The 21,770-nt window shown below is 40.8% G+C and overlaps 1 protein-coding gene across 6 annotated transcripts in view; it reads left to right on the plus strand.

Annotated features, from left to right (window-relative positions):
- The window catches only part of UNC5D (unc-5 netrin receptor D), a 534,428-nt gene that overhangs the window by 329,648 nt on the left and 183,010 nt on the right, over window positions 1-21,770 (plus strand). For all 6 annotated transcript variants that reach the window (XM_066235599.1, XM_066235600.1, XM_066235602.1 and 3 more), the window contains exon 4: window positions 15,072-15,175. In XM_066235599.1, coding sequence (XP_066091696.1) covers window positions 15,072-15,175 — 104 coding nt within the window. The remainder of the gene's footprint in view (window positions 1-15,071; window positions 15,176-21,770) is intronic.

The raw sequence follows: 21,770 nt of genomic DNA on the forward strand, positions 1-21,770 counted from the left end.
ATTCAGTTTCCTGTGTGGATGCTTCCCTCACGTCCCATCTCTAACTCTTGTAGTACACTATGTCCCTCCGTAATCCACAGACTGTCTCCAAGTGACATTTTCCCTCTGTGAATCTAGGTGCCATCTGTATGCTGATTACTCTCAGTCCTCCGTCTTCTCTCTCAATTCCTCTGCTCACTGAGTACCTGATAGAATATCCACTTAGATATGTACTAGGAATTTCAAATGTACTATGTCTGGTATTTGCATCATCAACTTCCCTGTAATCCTGTATTTAGTCCTGCCTTTCCTGGTTCAGTAATGTTCCCTCAGAAGCTCATGGCGAGGCCTAGGGGTCACAATCTAAATTCTTCTGTTTCCTTCGGTCACATCCCACCCAGCACCAAGTCCTGCCAACTTTATCTCCTAAACGTTTTCTGAATTTGTCTATTTTTCTCCATCTGGTACAAACAATTATTATTTCTCTACTGTTTCTTCTCACTATCTTAAAATCCCTCTTCACACAGTGGCCTGAAAAATTATTAAAAAGAAATACAAACCAGATCTCACAGTTCTCTTGGCTGAACTCCTTGATACTGGCTCCATAGGCGTCACCAGCCCCTCCTCCCTCCCTGCGCCACAGTGTTCCCCATCATTGTCCAGCCTCAGGGACTTCTTTTCTTCCTCAAATACCCATGACAGTCCCTGTTTCAGGGCCTTTTGTCCTTCTCTCTTTTCCTGAAAAGCACCCCCCAGCAGCCCTCTGAATGGTAGGTTCTTTCCTGTCAGCTTTAGTTTTATCTGCATTATTTGTTATGTCTCTTTGTGTGATTTAATACACAGTATGGATTTTTCTACCAAAAAGGTGAACAGCAGTCTGACCAGTGGTGGTGCAGTTGATAGAGCATTGGCCTGGGATGCAGCGGACCCAGGTTTTGAAACCCTGAGGTCAAAGGTTTGAGCACGGGCTCATTGGCTTGAGTGCAGGGTCGCCAGCTTGAGCTTGGGATCATGTAGACATGGTTCCACGGTCACTAGCTTGAACCCAGAGGTCACTGGCTTGAGTCCAAGGTTGCTGGCAAGCAACCTTGAGCAAGGGATCACTGGCTCAGCTGGAGCCCCCTAGTCAAGACATCTATGAGAAGCAGTCAATGAACAATTAAAATGCTGCAACTATGAATGGACGCGTCTCATCTCTTTCCCTTCATGTCTGTCTGTCTCTCTCTTTGTCTCTGTATTTCTCTCTCAGGATAAGTATAATTTTTAAAAAAAAAAAATTAAGGTGAACAACATCTAGCTGAAGTGATCTCTTAGAACCTTCTGGCAAGACCGATGAAAGTCAGGCAAAATGCAGTTTACCTTTCTTGCCCTGAATTGCTGTTTGCAGCCAAGCAGGAGGCAGATGTGCTGGCTGTTTGGCAGCATATTCCATGGTGTGCATGCTCAAGACACTTGGCCACATCTTGTCCAGATCGACCTTTCTGGCCTCAGGGAGCTCTGGGGCAGTGGAGGGGCAGGATCAAAACGCTAACAATGTAGTTAAAAAAATGCATCTCTTCTTGCTGGGTTGCTTTTTCTCTTTGACTCTTTCTCCCCTCCATTTTTTTCCCCTGTTTTTCTTGTTTCTCTGCAGTACTGGTCCTGAATTATAATGAGGTGATGAGTATTAAAGCTTAAGGATATTTTTAGGTCATTTCTTTTTAAACTCCTTGCTAGTTCGCATCCTTCTAATTTCCTGTGGAGGGCCGGCAGGGCTCTGAGCAACGTCAGGAACGATTCTTCATGTCTGTGTTGTTCTTGAAACTCTGTCCCATCAACAGTGAAATTCTTTTCGCAATCCTGCATTCATCAGGTTGCTGAGCTGCAGATAAGCTCTAGTGCTGCTTGTAGGGGATGTGGGTTTAAGCAACATCATGGATAGGAATCCAATCAGTAGGAAGATGAGCAGCCTAATCTTTTTATATGCTTCTGTTCGGTTGAGCAGCCTAGTCTAATCAGTGGTTTCTGGAAATGCAGTTATTATTATTATTTTTTAAATCTACATCAAAAGCACTTCTTTCAGTAGTATTTCTGCATTCAAACAAGAGTCAATACTCTCATTAGCGCAGTAAGTAGAGCAAGAGTCCTCGCGAACACAGACTGTGGGGCTGACGGACATTCCGCCCCCATCCCTTTCCGTGCAAAATGATGTAAAGATACGAAGTGTGAGTTACTAGCTTCATTTTAATTTGATTTAATGCTTTAAGAACAAGGGAGCAGAGAATTTCCAATTTTTCACCTAATAATTGTTCCCTATTGAAGATGATTGAGATCTGCTATTGAGGTCAAACTCCATGTGTCCTTTATGTATTGACACAGCCCAATCAATCTAATCAATGTACAGAAAGTACCCTTCATGGAACTTGGAGACAAAACAAATCCCACCACCCTGCCCCAGAAACAATTTCTTTATATGGAGTTTTCACATATTGTCCCTGCTGATGGGAGAGGTGCTCAGTGCTTTTGAGATGTAGGTGGCCATGTTGTATACCACAGATGCCCACTGTCATGTTTATGGGTCCCAGAATAGACACCTCAGCAGGTTAGCTGCATATGAATAGACTCACTCAAGAAGGATAAAGTGATTACCATATTTTTCACTCCATAAGACACACTTGACCATAAGACACACCTAGGGTTTTAAGGAGGAAAATAAGAAAAAATAATCTGAACCAAATGATGTGTTAAAATATTTAATAAAATACTGTATTTTCCTCTCCATAAGATGCACAGGCATTTTTCCCTCTACTTTTTTTTTGGGGGGGGGGAATAATAATGCGTCCTATGGAGCAAAAAATATAGTATATATTGTTGATTCTTGCTCCTCTGAATGTGACTTGATCCTGAATCAGCCAGTGATAGTGGCAATAGGAAGAGCGAGGCAGACAAGAAGCAGGCAGTAGTGACCCTGAACTTCAGAAGCCAGGAGTAAAAGCAGAAGCCATCATAACAGAACAGAGCAAAGGGAAATCGTTTAGGGAGGGCAGAAGCAAGAGAAGCAACATCTGTGCTAATAAGACTATGAAATCACCCAATTAATGCACTGGATCTTGTCACCCCCTTGCCTGGTGTGTTACGGTCGCTTTAAAAGCTGTTTGTTTTGTGATCCTTACTGTTTCTTTCAGACCTGGTCGGTGGTCTTTCTTAGTTTCCAATTAGTCCTGCACTCAAAATTAAGATTCTTCCTGATTTGCAATTCTTTGATGGTCTCTGAACTAATTTTTTTTTTTTTTTTGCATGTCCTTTTAAACAGAAGTGGCCAAATATAGTGGAATATATTATGGGAATAGCTCAACAGAGAGCAGGTCAAAGTAGTGCTCGGAGCATTCTGTAAAGTGGCAGCTGTTTCTGCCCCACATAATGTGTCCCTGCTGCAGGGTACTACTGCCTTTGCAACGTAACTGCTGCCCGACGAAGTGTGCGACTTGTCGTGAAAGTGCTGATGACCCACAATGCTAGTCACACTCAGATTTATTGATAACAGGAGAGGGATTGAAGAGCACAAAGAATCGAACAAAACTCCAAAGTTTTTCCATGGCTCTGGTAAAGAGCCTTCTGAGCTTCTGCCCGACAGGAGCACGGGCGTCAGCCAGTCTCCTTGCCTTCCCAGAGCCTGCTCATTACCTGGCACCAAGATGAGGTTAGGGGGGACATGAAGAGACCCACGCAATTCAGTGATGGTCAGAGGTGTCCCTTCTTGACTCTTGCAGCCAGATTTACTCAGCAGGAGTTTAGTCTGAGAGATTCAGAAACCTCAGGAATAAACAGATGTCACCTCTATGCCCCTGACGTATGGGAATCTATGGGTGGAACTGTGCTTTTAGTGCCAGTTGTCTTTTTAAGGAGACCGGCGAGATCAGAACTAGAAGGTCCACAACAAAGACATGAAATAACAGACAGGAGCAGCATAGTGTTAATATGAATTAGTAGGTCAAGAAGTTTGCCGAATTCTTGGGTTTAAGCCTGGCTGACAAGGGGTGCATATAGAATGTGCCAAATACAAGAAGACTGTCATCAAAGAAAAGATTGACATGACTGAAAGTGTTTTATATGCTTCCTTTGGGAACTGGACATCATAGCTGTCTTCTCAGCCTGTCACCACGGAGGGCAGAAGATTGAGGCAGAACCAAAGAAGGGCACCAGGCCTTGACTTTCATTTTGCTGGCATCTGTCTATTCTACATTTGAACCAGCCCTTTCATTACAACAATTGATCTGTATTTGGCTGAGTTACAAATTCTTTTTATGTATGACAAATGTGGTTTGTTGTTTCTTCAGGAAAATACAAGCAGAAAAGATTGAAAGCTGGTTTGAAAACCATTGTAGTTGGACATTAATGGGACACTGTACCATCCTCCTGCAATCTCAAGTGACTATGACCATGCCTATTTAAAAAAAAATGATGATGATGATTTTTCATTGGCTGATTTGGTTTGAATGAGTAAATTATTTTTATTTCATTGCGTTAACTGCCAGAACATTGAATGAGCCGATAACTCCCTAGTGTTGCTGAGCTGCAAAGAACTATTATTCGCAATTGAATTTTTATTGATTTCCTTGTGCTACAATGACTTTTCTAACATAGTAGCATGAAAGGAAAATGAGGAAAAGGCCAAATAGGGCATAGGGTGAGGAAAGGGAGGCTGCTGCCCCTCCTGGCCGAGCCCCACATGCACTCCTTATTGGCAGGTCGCTGACTCAGGATGATGCCATTGCTGATTACAGGATTTACAAGTTGGTCAAGTACCGGCTTCCTTACCCTTCCCCCCCTGACAGTTTTGTTTTCAGTCATTCTGGGTCTTGTTGGCATTCTCCTGCAGCACTGGGAGGGTGGCGAGATGAGAGAGGCAGAAGTAGACAGGGTAATGCTCCATATTGGCCAAGGCTGATGCCTGCTAGTATCATTTCAACACACACTCACACACATGTGAAGGGGAGAAGTGTTCCTTGAACCTCATGGTAGTACATGTATCTATTCACGTGCTTGCTTTTCCTAGTCATCTCAGCTATGGATACTTCCTTGTGTATGAGTTTGTAATAAACATTCAGATGACTTGAAATGGAAGCCCACTCATTCATTCAGTTAATAAATATTTATTACTAAGTGACTACTGTATACCCTTTTAGGTACTAGAGACAAGGCAATGGACAAAACAGATGAAAATTTTTTGTCCTCTTGGGCATAGATTCCCATAATGAAAAACAAATGAAAGAAGCATATTTTAGAATTCGCTCAAGATTTAAAAATATAATGCTTCTGATTTTCCTCTTTAATAGATATCTTTGAAGTGAAACTTGTACAATAAAATGAAACGAAGTATGTCTCTTCCCTGGCTTCTGATTCAGTTTCGTTTAGTTTAAGTGGATCTTGGTAACTAATTGGAAAGAGAGGTATCTTGGACGGTGTTTACTTTTTCTTTTCCCTGGTTATAAAAGTAATTCATGTTCATTCCAGAAATTTTGGAAACAATAGAAAGAAATGAAGAAAACATTTTCCTATCACACATGTAGTAATCCCACAGCAGTTGCTGTTTTAAAATCTTTAAGTCATCAATCTTGATGCGTATGTGTGCAGTTCAGTTCCCTTATACCGAATGATGTGACAATTATTATTTTTCTTCCCCCACTGAATATGTGAGCATAATGATAAGTGAGATAAGGTGGGAATCCACTCAGTATGTATGAATAGAAGACCAAGTCTAATAAAAGTATCCTTATGTGGTGTGATCACTTATGGAAGGAGAGATAGCAAGGCAAGAATTTTGCAGAGACTTGCAAGAGAGCATAGAGATGTTTAAAAAATTAAGCCAGGACAAGGCTGACTGAAACAGTAAATGAGGGCTGGTGTGCAGTATGTAGGCCTGTGAGCCACGTAGCCTCTGCTTCCTGATACCTTTCTCTGAGTAACTGTCCTGGAATCACTCGGTGAAAGTGGGTCCCGCTGTGAAACATTTTTTACAGAACTTCCTACTCCTCTGTCTCCTTGCTGATCTACATACCTTATAATTACTTGTTTAATGTCTGTCCTCCCTGCTGAAACATATGCTGTGGGAGGGCTGTGTCAAGTTCAGTAAGGCCTCCCACTGCCTGGTAGCGTGATTGAATGAAGGAAGCCATTGCCCATTTACTGAAAGCCTGAAGGTAAATTAAGAAAACAGCTACCAGCAGAAACAGATTTTTACTGCGGACATGCCTACTTTTATCTCGAAGTAGGTGCATTCTATAAAAATGTGATTGCTACATTTGGACGAAGACAGTTCTTATTAAGATATATTTAAGATAGAGGTCATTCACTACAAACTATTTTATCTTATTTAGCAAGTTATTCAAACATTTACTTGCAAAATTTTAAATATGCTTTTTAAATTAAAATTTTAATTTTGAGATCATGTAGACACATCCAGTTGTAAGAAATGATAAAAAGACATTCTATGTACCCTTTGCCAGTTCCCCTCAATGGTAATATATTGTAAAACTGTAATAATACTGTATAACACACCTAGGGTACTGACATGGACACAGCCAAGATAAAGAACATTTACATCATTTCAAAAAATCTGTCATGTTGCCCATTTGTGGGCACATCCACTCTTCCTGCCTCCACTTTTCCTGAACCCCAGTGACCATCACTTCTTCATTTCTATAGAGTTGTCATTGAACTAATATTATATAACGATTGAATCACATGGTATGTAAGCTTTGGGGATTGGCTTTTTTCATTCAGCATTGATCTCTGCAGATTCATCTTAGTCATTGTTATATCTATCAATAGATCGTGTCTTTTTAATGTTGGCATGGTATTTCATTATATGAAAGCACCAAAAGATGTTAACCATTTCTGTATTATTAAATATATAGATTGTTAGCAATTGTCCAGCATCATAAATGATAACTTGAGCAGTATCACTATGCGACATTTCCTACAATTTTCTTAGAAAATGTTAGAAGTGTAAATTATTAAAGCATATAATGAACTCTTTTTAATAGTAGCTTTATTGAGATATAATCCATAATATCTGTAATGAATGCACCTATTTCAAGTGTAGAATTTAATGGCTTTTTTTTTTTTTGTATTTTTCTGAAGTTGGAAATGGGGAGGCAGTCAGACAGACTCCCGCATGCGCCCGACTGGGATCCACCTGCCTCACGATGCTCTGCCCATCTGGGACATTGCTCTGTTGCAACCAGAGCCATTCTAGCACCTGAGGCAGAGGCCATGGAGCCATCCTTAGTGCCCGGCCAACTTTGCTCCAGTGGAGCCTTGGCTGCAGGAGGGGAAAAGAGAGACAGAGAGGAAGGAGAGGGGGAGGGGTGGAGAAGCAGATGGGCACTTCTCCTGTGTGCCCTGGCCGGGAATTGAACCCAGGACTCCTGCATGCCAGGCCAATGCTCTACCACTGAGCCAACCGGCCAGGGCCTTTAATGGCTTTTATTCACAGAGTTGCGCAACCCTTGCCAGCGTCAGTTGTGGAACATTTCCATCACACCCAAGAGTCAATCTGTTTCCAGTAGCAGTAATGCACTTACCCCCACCCACCTGCAGCTGTAGGCAAACACTAATCTGCTTTCTGGTGATAGAGACTTACCTATCCTGGACATTTTATGTAAATGGAATCATACAGCATGTGGTCTCTTGAGTCTGGCTTCTTTCGTTTAGTATGTTTTCAAGATGCATCCATGTTGTTGCTTGTATCAGTACTTCATTCCTCTTTATACGCCATATATTGTTTGTTCATTCTTTAGATAATGAACATATAAATGAATGTCTAAAGTAATTTTGGCCATATTTCAACTTGCTCTTCATATTTAACATTTTAATTTCTTCTAGCAATGTTTCGGACTATCTAGCTCCCCATACATGTTCTAACACTAGAAATTCTTATTTAAAACAAAGAAACACAAAGCCAGTTTGGATGAGTAAAGGGACGTATTGATGTTTTTTAGGTTGACATTTCTTTGCTAAACAGTTTCACTGGTCCATCTAAAGTAGTAGTAGCTATTTGAGTTTCTTCTTCTGTAAACTCCGTTCTCACATCCCTTGGTCATTTTTTTAGGTGTTATTCCTTCTCATTGCTGCATAAGTGCCCTTTCTATGTTAAGGCTGTTAAGCATCTACCTATAATTTTGCTTACAGTTTTTTTTAGATAAAATTAATTTTTAATTTTAACAAAGTAATATCTACCAATTATTACCTTAAGTGGTTGTTCTTCCTTCAACTTTAAGTTTAGGAGGCCTTTTCTTGTCCTAAGAACCAATAAATATTTTACCGCTGCTGTGGTTTTGTCTTATTATGCTACTAGTACTCTTAAAAGGATATTACATGCACTAGCATTTCATTCTCACAAAACTATAATGGGAATTATTATTCTTATAAACAGGGAAACTGAGGCAAAGAGAGCCAAAGATCTTTATCAAAGTTTAAGTTCCAGACCCAGAATGTAATCAGACTCCTGGCTCTGATCCCCACCCCCTTCAGTGGTTGCAATACCGCCTAGTGTATTTCGGGAACACGTGACAGTTAAAATTTTCATTGTTAGTTGTTACACATGTTTATGATATAGTATGCATTTCTCTTTCCAGAGTTTTAAATGAATATGTTTATATATTATTAATGTTTTTAGAGTTATAATTAAATGGCTTTTATTGCCCACTGGCAGATTTTTTAAAACCACAACTTCCAATTACATAATTCATTATTTTGAGTGTCTTCTTGTAATTGACTTTATTTAAAAAGGTAATGTTTTCAGGAAGAGCATGAGGCTGATTAAAATCTCTTTGCTCGATTATGTCTAAGACTGTTGTCAGTTTGCTTTGAGTAATAACTTGTTTGGGAATAGAAAATTAGTGCCCATGTTTTTTCCTAAAAAACAAAACAGGTTTGATTAATTATACTCTGGTATATGCTAATATAGAGAAAAGTTCTAGTCATGGCATGATTAGTTTTTCATTGTCAGTGACTTTTCAAAAAATATATTGAGATGTATATTTGGCAATAACATTGAGTATGTTTAAGGTATACAAGATGATGATTTAATATGTTTAGATTGTGAAATAATTACCACAATAAGGTTAGTTAATATATCTGTTATGCCACAGGGTTAATATTTTTTATGTAGTGAGAACATTTAAAATTTACTCTCTTTGTGACTTTCAAGTATTTAATATAGTATTGTTAACTATGTTCACCATGCTGTGGTTAGGTCCCTAGAACTTATTCATCTTATAACTGGAAGTTTTACCCTTTGACCACTTCTCCCATTGCCCTCACTCTGTCTGACTTATTTCACCTAGGATAGGGCCCTTGAGGTTCCTCTGTGTTGTGGCAGATGACGCTGAGTAATATCAGTGAGTGAGTGTGTGTGTGTGTGTGTGTGACATTTGCTTCTGTCTGCGGACACTTAGGTTGTTTCTGTGTCTTGGTGCATAATACTGCAACACGGAGGTGCAGACAGCTCTTTGAGATGGCGATTTAATTTCCTTCAGATACATGTTTAGAAATGGGATTGCTGGATTATACGGTTGTTCTATCTTATATTCTTAGGGGACCTCCATTCTGTTTTCCACAGTGGCTGCACCAACTGATATTCCCACCAACAGTGCAGAAGGGTGGTTTTTCCTCTCTATCCTCACCAACACTTCTTTACCTTTTGTCTCTTAGATAACAGCCATTCTAACAGGTGTGAGGTGGTACTGAACTGTGAATTGATTTGCATTTCTCTGATGATTTCTGATGTGGAGCACCTTGTTATGTACCTGTTGGTCATTTGAATGTGTCTTTTTGGCAAAATGTTTATTCAGGACCACCCCCTTCAACCCCCTTTTTTGTTTTTGTTTCCGTTTTAATAAAATGGTTTGTATTTTTCCTATTAAATTGAGTGACTTTCTTATATATTTTGAACATTAAACTTTTATCAGACATATGGTTTGCACATGCTTTCTGCCATTTGGTAGGTTGCCTTTTCACTTTGTTGTTCATTTCTTTTGCTGAACAGAAACTTTTTAAAATTTGATACAGTTTTAATTCTTTACTTTTGCTTTTGTGCCTTGTGCTTTTGGTGTCCTTTCCTAATTATTGCTGTCAAGACCAATGACAAGGAGTTTCCTGTTTTCTTCTAGGAGTTTTATGGGTTTTAGGTCTTACATTTAGGTCTTGAATTTAGAGTTAATTTTTTGTGACTGGTATAAGCTAGGGGTCCACTTTTATCCTTCTGGTATGAGCAGGGGTCCAATTTCATCCTTCTGGGTATGACTATCCAGCTTTTTCAGTACCATTTATTGATAAGACTATCTTTGTTTATTTAATAGTCTTGGTCCTCTTGTCAAATATTATGTGACTGTATATTTGATGATTCATTTCTGAGCTCTTAATTCTGTTTGTAGGTCTATCTATCTGCTTTTATGCAGGCACCATATTATGTTGATCACTAAAGCTTTGCAGTAAAGTTTGAAATCAGGAAGTGTGAAGTCTCCAGCTTTGTTCTTCTTGCTCAAGATTGCTTTTCCTCTTTGAAGTCTTGGTGATTCCATGTGAATTTGATGAGTTTTTAAAATAGATATTTCTGTGAGAAACTGGAATTTTGATAGAGATTAGATTGAATCTATAGATGGCTTTGGATAGCATGGAAATTTTAACAATATTAATTCTTCCTATTCATGAAATTGTTAGTTACTTCTGTTTGCTTATTTACCACAAAGAGACTTGTAAAATTATTATTTATATATTTCTTAGTTATGTTAAAATTCAGTTTCAACTATGGTATATTCATTATCGTTTCTTTCTTTTTAAAACTAGTTTGCCATGTATTCAGTGACTTCTTCTGAAAACACATCTTTCTTTTAAACTCAGAGAATAATAATTATTATTAAATTGATTATCATTTATTTCAGCTTGTTGCCTCCTAAAATTTCTATTACATTAAATGCTGTATTTCTCTATCTCAACACTATCTTTTGTTATTTAGTTCATTGTTTGTTCTGGTGAATTTATTATTATTTTATTATTTTCCTCTGAGCTCACTTATTCAACATATATGTATTGATTAAGGACCTTCCCTGTACCTGATGTTCAGTAGGCACTGGGACTATAAGGGGGAACATCTCAGATGTAAAACTCACTGTCCTAGAACTTCCATCTAGTGAGAAAAACAGATATAGAGTAAGCAGCTATAAGAGCTCTACTAGAGGAAATCTCTTAAACTGGGATTTGTTGGTTACCAAGCTATTGTCTCCCATCTCTAAAGCCACGGGTCCATAATTTGTGTAGCGTGGGGCTGGGTCTCCCTTGCCAGATCCTGGCTCCCTATAAGCCTCACCATGAGGGCCGCCAGATACTTCTTGCTGTTCATTTTCTGTCTCCGTCCACATCATCCCAGCAGAGCTTCTTCATCTTGGAAGTCACAGTTGCTTCTTATTTCCTGCTTATTTTTTCCCTATGCTTCCAGAGCCAACTTAATTATGCCCCCTAGGGATGCCAGCACCAGTCTTCAGAGGTCTGGGTCTCGACGTTTTTTAAGTTCTGAGGCACCAGCACCAATACCTAGTGTCCTCTCCCTGGACATTTGATCTCTCTCTAAGCTCTGAAGTTCTATAACCCCAAGGTCTCCCTTTTGTACCTCCATCCTCCTGTCTTAGGGTGGGACCTGCTTTTAGCTCTTCCCTTTCTGACTTTTTATTTTTCCAATTCTTTACATTAATAATTTCTGTTAAAACAACGGGTATGCGTATGCTTTGCTTTCCAGCCTGGATCCTGGTTGATAACCCTGTCTTCTTTTTCATTAGTTCAGTTTTCTGCAATGCTCAGCATTCGTTTACCATCTCTATCATAGATAGATTACTAATTTAGCAGTTTGGGATGTTTTTTTTCCCCTGTGAAGCGGCAGCTTCCTTGCTCTCAGATATTACTCTATTTATAACTCCCTACTCTAGACTCTCAGTTGTTATTTCCTTTTGACTTTAAAGAACTTAAATTACAAGTTATCTAAAAATGCCTCTTGTTTCTCATCTTAAGAGGAAGCCATTTCATTTCAGTTCAATGATTTGTCTCCTTCATTGTGTCATAATTCGTGTGGGTGGGGATGTTTTCCCTGTTATTATAAGTTGTATAGGTCCCTATCTAAATCTTTTATGCCTTGGAACTGACATAGGTGATAAAAGCTTTAGTTTGCCAATTTTAGAAACCAATTAGGTTGAGTCATCTCTGGTGGGAATCAGAAGTAGAATTGGAAGCATTCATTTACCTCTCAGTCTAAGAGTTTATTTTCATAATTTTTATTATATTCAGTAGCCAGCTGAAATTTGTCTGGGATGTCTACCTTCTTTGGGAGTCAGAAATGTCACCGCCCTTTCTATCAGTGTTAGGTGCAGGGCAGGTCAGGGTGACACATGGGATTCTCACTTGGTGTGGTATCTGCTGCATGAACGGCTGCTTTTTAGAAACTGAATCTAGATATGGCACCCCAGTTGTACCCTGGCCCCCTGCTCCATTGCCTTTAATCTTTGTGTCTCACCTTGAGAGACATCAGTATTACAGTGACCAACCGTCCTCCTTTAGGGAGGACAGCCATTCTTTTGTAAGTTCCATCCTCCCTTGAAAAGTGTCCTCCTACATGTCCTCCTTTTTGATATTGGAAGACTAATCTGTAAATGTCCGTATTCAATCGATGCAGAGCCGATCCATTGCATGTGATATGACGTATTTGTATCTAAATGAGTACTTTTTTCTTACAAGTATTATTAAAAATTAATAGGCATGTAAGCATAATTACAACATAAAATATTACAAATGTTTTTATTATGCATTTATCATATTATAGTGTATTATTGTTGCAATGAATAAAATGTTTCATTTATTTACGATACTGTTTTCTTCTATTTATTTTTGTCCTTTTTTTCATTGTAAAAAAGTTGGTCACCTTAGTCAGCATGCTCCTTGTTGGAGCTATTCCTGTGCTTTTTAATGTCAGTTGGGAAGAGCAAGAGGTCAGGCGGGTCCTTTCTTCCCACTGATCCTGGCTGTATGAGATCTACTAGAGATCTCTCAAAGCTCCTTGTTTATAGGGAATGCACTTTCCTTCTTATCTCCCAGTGCTAACACAGGGTTTTCCTTTGTTATATACATATTTAATTATCCATTTATCGACCGGTTGGTTTCCTGTACTTCATTTGGTTGAACACAGATTATTTGGTGTTGTCAACCTGCAGTCTTTATTTAGCACCCCTGAGCCAGACTTTCTTTAAAAAAAAAAAACAAAAAACCAAAGCACTCAGGGAAGAGAAAAACAACTGCAAACACACCAAAAAAATTTGCCACAAAAACACAATCCTTTCCATTAGCAAACTGATGTCTCGTGTTGGTCACTCACACTCTATGACAGACGAATTTCGATACAGTCCTGATAAATAAATGGGATTTTGGACTCAAAGATCTCTTGTTGGGGGGGGGGGAGCAAAGGAGAATCAGTGGTAAGCTTGTGTAGGAAACATGAGATTCTTTTATTCCGGGTTTACCCGCAGTCCCCTATTCACAGCCTTGTTATCAGTTAAGTCACCTTGGTCCTACTTGGAGTCAGAAACTCTGAATCCTACGTGCTGTGACAATATACAGGTCTCCAGCAGAAGGAAGCTGGCTTTAGTCTAAGGACAGCAGAGCAGTGAGAGGACAGATCCTGCCATCTGCCTGCACCACCAGTCTTTCCAGAATCTTCTGCCTCACAAGTGCTCGAGAAGATCTCTGAATATATAGCACCGCTGACAGAAGACATCAGCTGCCTCTGGGAGGGAAAACATTAAGAGTGAAATTCAAAAGAAAGTGAATACTTGGATTGCTGTGCTTGTTATTCATGGAGTGTTTTTGACTTGCTAAAAGCAAGTTTAATGTATTTATAAAATTTATAAAGATGTAACTGATTCTGGAGTTCTGCTCTTTACAGGGAACATATTTCATGTTATTGTAAGCACTGGAGAAAATTAAATCAATAAATCCACAGCCTGTAATTTGAGATACTCAATTGAAGAAAAACACATTGTCAGAGTGGGAGGGGGGATCGTTTACATTGAGGAGGACTTGTAACACCATCTTTGCTTCACTAGCTGTCCCAGGCTTCCGAGCCACCGCAGGAATTTAGCTGGAGCTGTAAAATTATCAAAGGGTTGTCATGACACCTCCAAGGCAGCAAAGGTCAGCTTCCGCTGCTGTTAATGAAGCGTGTGCTCACGTGGAAAGCCATGCAAATGCAGCTCTTTCGGAACTGCTCCAGCATCCTTTCTCCTAAGGAAGCTTTGCTGGCCTGCAGTCAGACTGGATGTCTGGGAGCTTGGTGCATTTCCCCCATCGCTGGCACTGACGCTGTCTGTGACCACTGGCCAAGCCAATTAACCTCTCCCTGCGCCTGCCTTCCATGTGTAAAAGGTTAATCGTGCAGCTTGTTTACAAGGTGCCTCAAGCCTTCCATGAAGGGCGTGACCCAGATGCCCAGCTTTTGTGTTTGAATGGAGCGCATTGCATTTTTTAATTATGGGTTTGGTTGGATAGATTAGATTTTGTTGTGGTTCCATGTGACCCTTTCTCCCTGGCTACAAATAAAAGACTAATAGGTAATCTCACTCTGTTATCATCTTCTACAGCCCCCTAGAGGGTTAAGGGAATGGCAGAGGTGACAGATTAATAATGTTTTCCTTAGCTAATAAAAAAAAAATCACACACGTCTCAGCTGCATAATAGTGGTGGCTGGCAATTTATTAGGCCAAGTGTTTCATCAGTTGCTAAGCAGATAATGCTGGCAAAGTCTCATGAAATGATGAGTTTTGTTTTCTCTGCTCCCCAGTAAATCCTTTATCCTTCTCCCAGTATCGAGCATTAGGAACAGTTTTGTTAAGGTTTATTGCAAATGTGCTTGTGCCTGTTTAGGAAAATGATTCTCTCATTCCGGAAGCTCTGAAACAAGTGTGTTTGTAACTAGGTCATGACAGTAGGCTCATCATTTTGTTGTATTTGGAGCCAATGGGAATGATTCTGGCCCTAGAGCTGAGTGTCACATATCTCACACTTCTTTGCAGATTTACGGAAGAACTTTGAACAAGATCCGCAGGGAAGGGAAGTCCCCATCGAAGGCATGATCGTGCTGCACTGCCGGCCACCGGAGGGAGTCCCTGCTGCTGAGGTGAGAGGGACACCTGGGACCAGGCCTGTTCCCAAGAGGGAGGGTGGGTCCTGTGTGGTCACACCTGGGAAGTAATGAGCCTGTGTCTGCTGTTCTTGCTGTCTGGACACAAATGATAAAGATGGTGAAGGAGTTGTGAAGGAAATAAGCTAAAAGAGGAAATCATTGTCTCTCGTCTATTTTCTTGCTAAGGCTGAGCTCTTAGCAGGCAGCCCTGCGAGGATTTGGTCTGTTCTTGCTTTTGGTGACCTCAGGCCATATAGGTGGCACCCTCTGTGTCTTCAGTCAGTCACCTGGGGCACTCTGATGTGGGCGTGGCCTAGGGGGTCAGTGGGTGCTCTAGCAAGCAAGGTCATGCCAGTGCCCAGGCCAGGACCCCAGCCTGTAGCGTCAAGGTTTACTGGCGCTTGCATTCGCTCGGTCTTCATTTGCTAATGGAACATTTGGCGGGAGTTGATTCTGTTTTAGACAGTGTGCTGATGTGGCGTAGAAGATGATGAAGCCACGGTCTACAATCTGTTACTCTTTCATCACAGTGAGGCTTCTGGAATCTAGAGTCACTGTCATTTTTATTTTCTGCATGTTTTCTAGCACTTCTGCTATATCACTAGGATATAATTGCCAGTAACAGGACACTGTGGTCATAGGGAAGACTCCCTACATCTTCCAGTCATGAGGAAAAGATGTTTTGATAGGCTGGCGATACAGTTAGTAAGGCCGTCTTGGCGGAGGCGGAGTGACTCGGAAGTACAGGAAGGCTCAGTAGAACGGAAGCCCGAGTTGAGCATTGCATAGTGTGGCTTTTCTCTGGGAAGCTAGGAAATTGTCCTTAGAGCTACGGTTTATTCACAGAGATGAAGCGTATTTTAAAAAATAGCAAACAAGAGAAAACAACAGGAGCCTATACTTCATGTTTTAGCTGAAGTTGTGGGATTTCATGGCCGAACAGACAAAGGAGGAGAAGCAATGAAGAAGGACGGAGAGACACAGGCATATTCTGGCAGAAGGCGTGCCCGGCGGACACTGTTCAGAGTTTAGGTGGTTCACAGAAATAAAGTAAACGAACTTGAAAATTAAAATGAACATTCCATGCATGATATAAGATCATTAGAAAGGAAAGTGCTTATTTTTTTAGATTTATTATTGAACGTGAACCCAAAGGATGTTTGATTTTTTTGTTTTGTTGCCACCTGGTTCATTCCAGCGTGTATGTACCCTAGTTTCCTGAGCAGGGTGACAGGACCCACGGCTCAGGGCACAGGTAACATGTTGGCCTCCTTGAGGACACCCAAAGCAGGCCTGGGAGCCTGATTTCAGTATCAGCAGCTCACTACAGTGTCTTCCCATCCATCAGAATCCCCACTTACTATTATTTCATTCATAAAGATGTCTCACTGTGTCACATGGGCTGTGGGTACAGCCAGGCTTCCTTCCAAGTTGGAGGTAGTGACCGTCCACTTTGGCAGCAGATGAGAGGAGAGAAACAGGGAGGAAGGCCATGTTTTCATTAGCTCCCTGCCTGTGGGATGGGAACCTGGCATTCTCAAGTGTCTACTCATCAATTTGTATAGAACTGTGATAGTTAACTGGCACAGCCTTTGCATTTTAAAGGCAAGAAAACTGATACTCAGCTCAGTGACCTACCAAAGGTCTTGCAGCCACTTAAGGGCTAACTGTGTTTAAAATCTTTAAGAAGTTCCTCAAAGCACTCAAAATAAAGGTACCTGTTCTTTTGGTACTTATGTGGCCCAACATTGTCTGGCCCGGTGGTACCTCTGACCTCAACTTTTGCTGCTCTGTGTCGGACCTCCCGATAGCCACCCTAGCCTTGACACTCTTCCTCAAGGATTGCTTCCCCAGCCACACTTCTACCTCAGGGCCTTTGCACACATCTGCTAGAACGTTTTTCCTTACCTATTATATTACTGCATTTCTCCCTTTGGGCTTGTTCAAATGTCACCTGCTCTGGATATTTTATTGAAGGTGTCACTAACCCACCCCCTACATATACTTTCAAGCTCTCTTCTCTGCTTTATATTTTTCCTTAGCCCTTATCAAAAACATCCTACTATATTTACTTTATTTTCTGTCTACTCCACTAGAATTTAAGCTTCGTGAGGGACATTTTTGTTTATTTTTTTTCTATCACTGTATCCCCAGAAAATAAAATACTGCTTCTTATATCCATATTTATTTGTTGACTTTGAATGAAAGCTTGTTTTCTATACTGATGCATATTTGAGGTTGTACCAGGGTCTTCCCCAGAAAAAAAGCTGTGAAATCCATTAGACTTCTGTTGTGTTGTTGTTCTTCCATTCCAGGGCTTCTGGTACTAGCCAGGGAGTAAAACATTCTCCACCTGCTCTTTGAAGAAATAATTTAAAAAAATAAGTGAAAGAGAGGAAAAGGAAAGAAGTAGAAAGGATGTGCAGCCTGATAAAATAATAGGGAAAGTATTCCATGGTGTGTGAGGGCCTCCATGAGTGTGCATGCAGGCATAACATACCCATGCCCACACCCCTACACACACACACACACACACACACACACACACACACACACACACACACACACACAGTGAAGGAGCTTTCTAGAGACATCAGGGGATTTCTGAATTACAGGACATCCAGGCCCCCAGAGCCGTGGTTGGTAGAGAAGGTTGCCGTGGGGATGTGCGCTAACTCACCACTAGGAAACAAGCAGCATTTCTATCTGTTCAGCTGCTTGCAAGGCAGACCTTGGGTTAAAGCTTGGAAGCAGCGGCTCTTTGCACATTCCTCCACCTTTCTGAGCCCTGTTTTTGAAGGCAAATTAGTTCTGCCTGGCCACTCAACTCATTTTCCACCTTCATTTATTTCTGATGGTGCTTTTCCGCTATAACCACAGGAGCAAAACAGGATGTGAAAAATTTCCAGTGGCCATACAAACACGCGTCATGAGAACACATTTGAAAGAGTTGTTGAGCTGGGGAGAGGGAACGCAATAGAGACGTACCTGAAAGGAAGTAGATTTTCTCTCTGACACCTGCCCTCCTGCCAAATTTGCAAGCAGTAGGTATTCACTTTCTTACTCGTTTTCTGGGGCTGCTGTGATAAATGACTACAAACTAGATAGCTTAAAGCAATAAGCGATGGATTCCCTCACAGTATGGATACCAGAAGTCAGACACCAGGATGAAGGCAGGATGAGTTCTCCGTACAGGCTCTGGAAGACGGTTTCTCTATGCTTCCCTCTTGGTTTCCAATAGTCTCGGCAGTGCCTGGCGTCCCTTGGCTTGTAGACACATCCCTGCAGCCTCTACCTCTGTATTCACATAGTGTGCTTCTCTTTGTGTGTCTGAATTTCTCTCTTCTTATAAGGACACAAGTCGTTGGGTTAGGGCCAACCCTAATCCAGTATGGCCACATGTTAGTATTTGGGTCACAGTCCATCTGCAAAGACCTTTTTTTTTCCAAATAAGGTGACATGCACAGGTTCCACGTGGATGTGAAGTTGGAGGGGGCATTGTTCACCTCGTTGCTGACATCATATTGATCTTTCATTTTATTCATGTATACATTTCAGGAGTCAATTTGAGAGGCAGGCTGGCTAAAATTAAAGAGGGCCATTCTGAGGAGCAACTGGTGTGGGAGTGTGGTTAAATTCCGAGCCGAGAGGGGGCTAAAAGCTTTGTTCTGTACATTTTATATTGCAGATGGACAGTGATATTGTTTCAGCTACAGTGTGGAATGAGCTATTGTGAGGCCCTAACAAGCATTTATAGCATCGTCTTAATGCAGGCAAGCTTCCCAGTTCCAAACACTTGAGTTCTTTTGGAATTTCACTTATTTAGGAGTTGGAACTACCTATATCTATGCACCAGTGTTTACAGCTCCTTTAGTTTCAGCAATAGCTTCAGAGTCGTTATTACCACCTGCTTCTGTGTCGTTGCAGAAGGGAAGGCGGAGTGAGAGCAGAAAGCTGGGAGAAGAGGAGGATAGGGAAGGAGAGTGACAATATCCATCACCTTCCACAGTCGAGGTCTGCTGGGGGAGAGATGTCTACCAATGCCTGTCATGTGGTCTTTAGTTCTCTTGAAAAGTGTATTTTTGTACTTAGTGTCTTCACAACCATGTGAGGACCCTACAGTTAATGACTCTTAGGTATGACAGTCATTGGGAATTGTGCTTGGAAACAGATCAGTTATGTAATTGTCCCCGTGAACTGTTATTAGTTGTCTTCCCTGAGCAGGCGTGTCCCACCCTCTCCACTGCACTGCCTGGTTTCCTTTCTGCTCCACCTCCTGGGGGGTCATCTTTGGCAAGGTTTGTGGCTGGCAGGGCAGTTGGCTGTGTCCTGCAGTGACACAGGAGGTCGCTTACTTGGCACATTGAAAGGCACATTGTGGGAAGGTCCATGTCTTATTTTCTTTCACAAGGCTACATACAATTGCCTTCTGGCTGTAAGATAGAACTTTCTTGACTACCAACTCATCTACATAAGCAGAGAAGGTAGATTGTATAAGAATAGAGAGAGCTGCCACATATGAACTGCCCCGTGTCCCAGGCACTGTGTTTAGTGGTTTCTTGGATGTTATTTAATTTCATGTGCAAAAACACTGTTATGAGATTCTAGACAGCTATCTGTGTTTTCTGGCTCATCGTACAGGAACTTGTTCAAGCTCTCGGATCACCCGGAAGCCAATCTAACCCTAAAGCTCAAATCATTCCTGTCTCTAAGAGTTTTTGTTCATTTTTAATGAGACTGTGGGTTTACTTAGTTTCCTCAAGCCTTTTTGAAGCTTGGGAGCCCCAGGGCCAGTGATAGCATTTATGTTTGCTATAATGCCTCACAGCCTACCCTTAGAAACTGAGATTTTTGGATTGAAATCTCTTCTCATTAATATGCTAATTCTCAATCTGCTGTAAACTCTGTTTCTTTATTGGAAATAGATAATCGTATGATAACACCCAGAACAGAGCACTGAGAGTAGAGGCTTTGGGAGTTGAGACCAGAGAGGGAGCCTGCAGCAGGATATCGGTGGAGCCTCTGTGGTCCTCAGGGCCAGGAGCCTGGCTTTGATGCTGTTCTAGGAGATGGAAGGGGAGGATGCTTAGTTATAGAGAGGAGACCATGGAGGAGAAGAAAAGGGAGCATATAAAGGGGAAGATGAGAGGACTGAGGGCAATTTCTACATCATCACAATTTTTCTACATTTGGCTGTCCTTGACCTAGTTCATTGGCATGAAGGGCCACAGATATATTCTGATAAGTGTATACTAATGTATAAGACAGAGTTCTCTTTCCTGATATACATCAGAGGGGTAGAGAAATTGTAGAAACGGAACTGAGGGTTATTAATGTGGCACAATGGAGGGTAAGGAAGAAATCTGGAGTCAAACATTTGAGTCAAACCCTGACTAGCACTTAGAAATCCTATGACCTCTCGCAGTTTACTAGTCGCCCTGAACCTCAGATTCCTCATCTGAAAATGTCAACAATACTTCTCTTGTACAATTGGAGTGAATGGAAAGGAAAAACAACCTCAAGAATGTGCAAAACATTTAGCACAGTTAGATACTATAAAAAGTAGAGATTATTATATCTGTTCTTCCTCCTTTTCTAAAGCGTTGTGAACCTTTGATTATTAAAGAAAGATTTAGGGCTCTATTATGGTTGGGAACCAGATTAAAATGGAAACTCTTGCAATATCTAATATGTGTTCAGCCCCATGAAGAAATAGGGTGCTGTGAAGACATCATGCTCACTGCCTCTCCAGCCTGTACCCTCTGTTCTTACCCTTCAAGTTCATCAAAGGACAAAGGCACTAATCAAAAAGCTTCCTGCCTCCCTCTTTTGTAATCTAGTACATGGAGAAAATAAATAGTTATTGACAGAAGCTGGTGACTTATCCATGTTTTCTCACCTTACCCATTGAAGAATCTTAGGAAAGGAAGTATTGTTAGAAAACGCACTTTTTGAAAAATGATATGTGAACTTGAAGATTCTCACCAGACTTATTTACACACATACTTTTCCAAGAATACCTGATATGTGAATGGATAATTCAAGCTTCTCTAAACTCCACGAGCTCATCCTATAGCTAGTTACATTACAGTGCATTTGCCAATACAGTTACTTCTAACCTTGACCTTGGAGCACTTCTAACTATTGATAAATATAGCGACTTGAATGTTTGACACTTGTTTAGCGAAAACCCAAGCCAATTTGCTCTTTTCAAAACAATTCATTATCTCACATTGCACTACTTTATATTCCCCAATTAAATGGAAAATCTATCTTTCATAAAAGTTAGAAATGATGTCCAATGAAAACCCGACGTTTTAATGGTTTTCCACAGATTAAAATTGTAGAGTTCTCAATAAACCCTGATTTACTGATGTTGGCTGTAAAATGGTTATTGCTGTTAATAAAGCCTATAAATCTTAACAGGTTATATTTGCCTCGGACAATAAAACTTGCCATAAAGGCTTAGGGTCTATGGATAATTCTGCTCACATCGAAGTAAACAGCCTTCTCAAAATAATCCAGAGTCTTTGAGAATGAAGGCCCCAAAGCTAAGACACATTCTAGCCTTGAGCCACTGCATGTCAAG

This window comes from Saccopteryx bilineata, chromosome 6 (genome assembly GCF_036850765.1).
Source record: "Saccopteryx bilineata isolate mSacBil1 chromosome 6, mSacBil1_pri_phased_curated, whole genome shotgun sequence".
Taxonomy (NCBI): Eukaryota; Metazoa; Chordata; class Mammalia; order Chiroptera; family Emballonuridae; genus Saccopteryx; species Saccopteryx bilineata.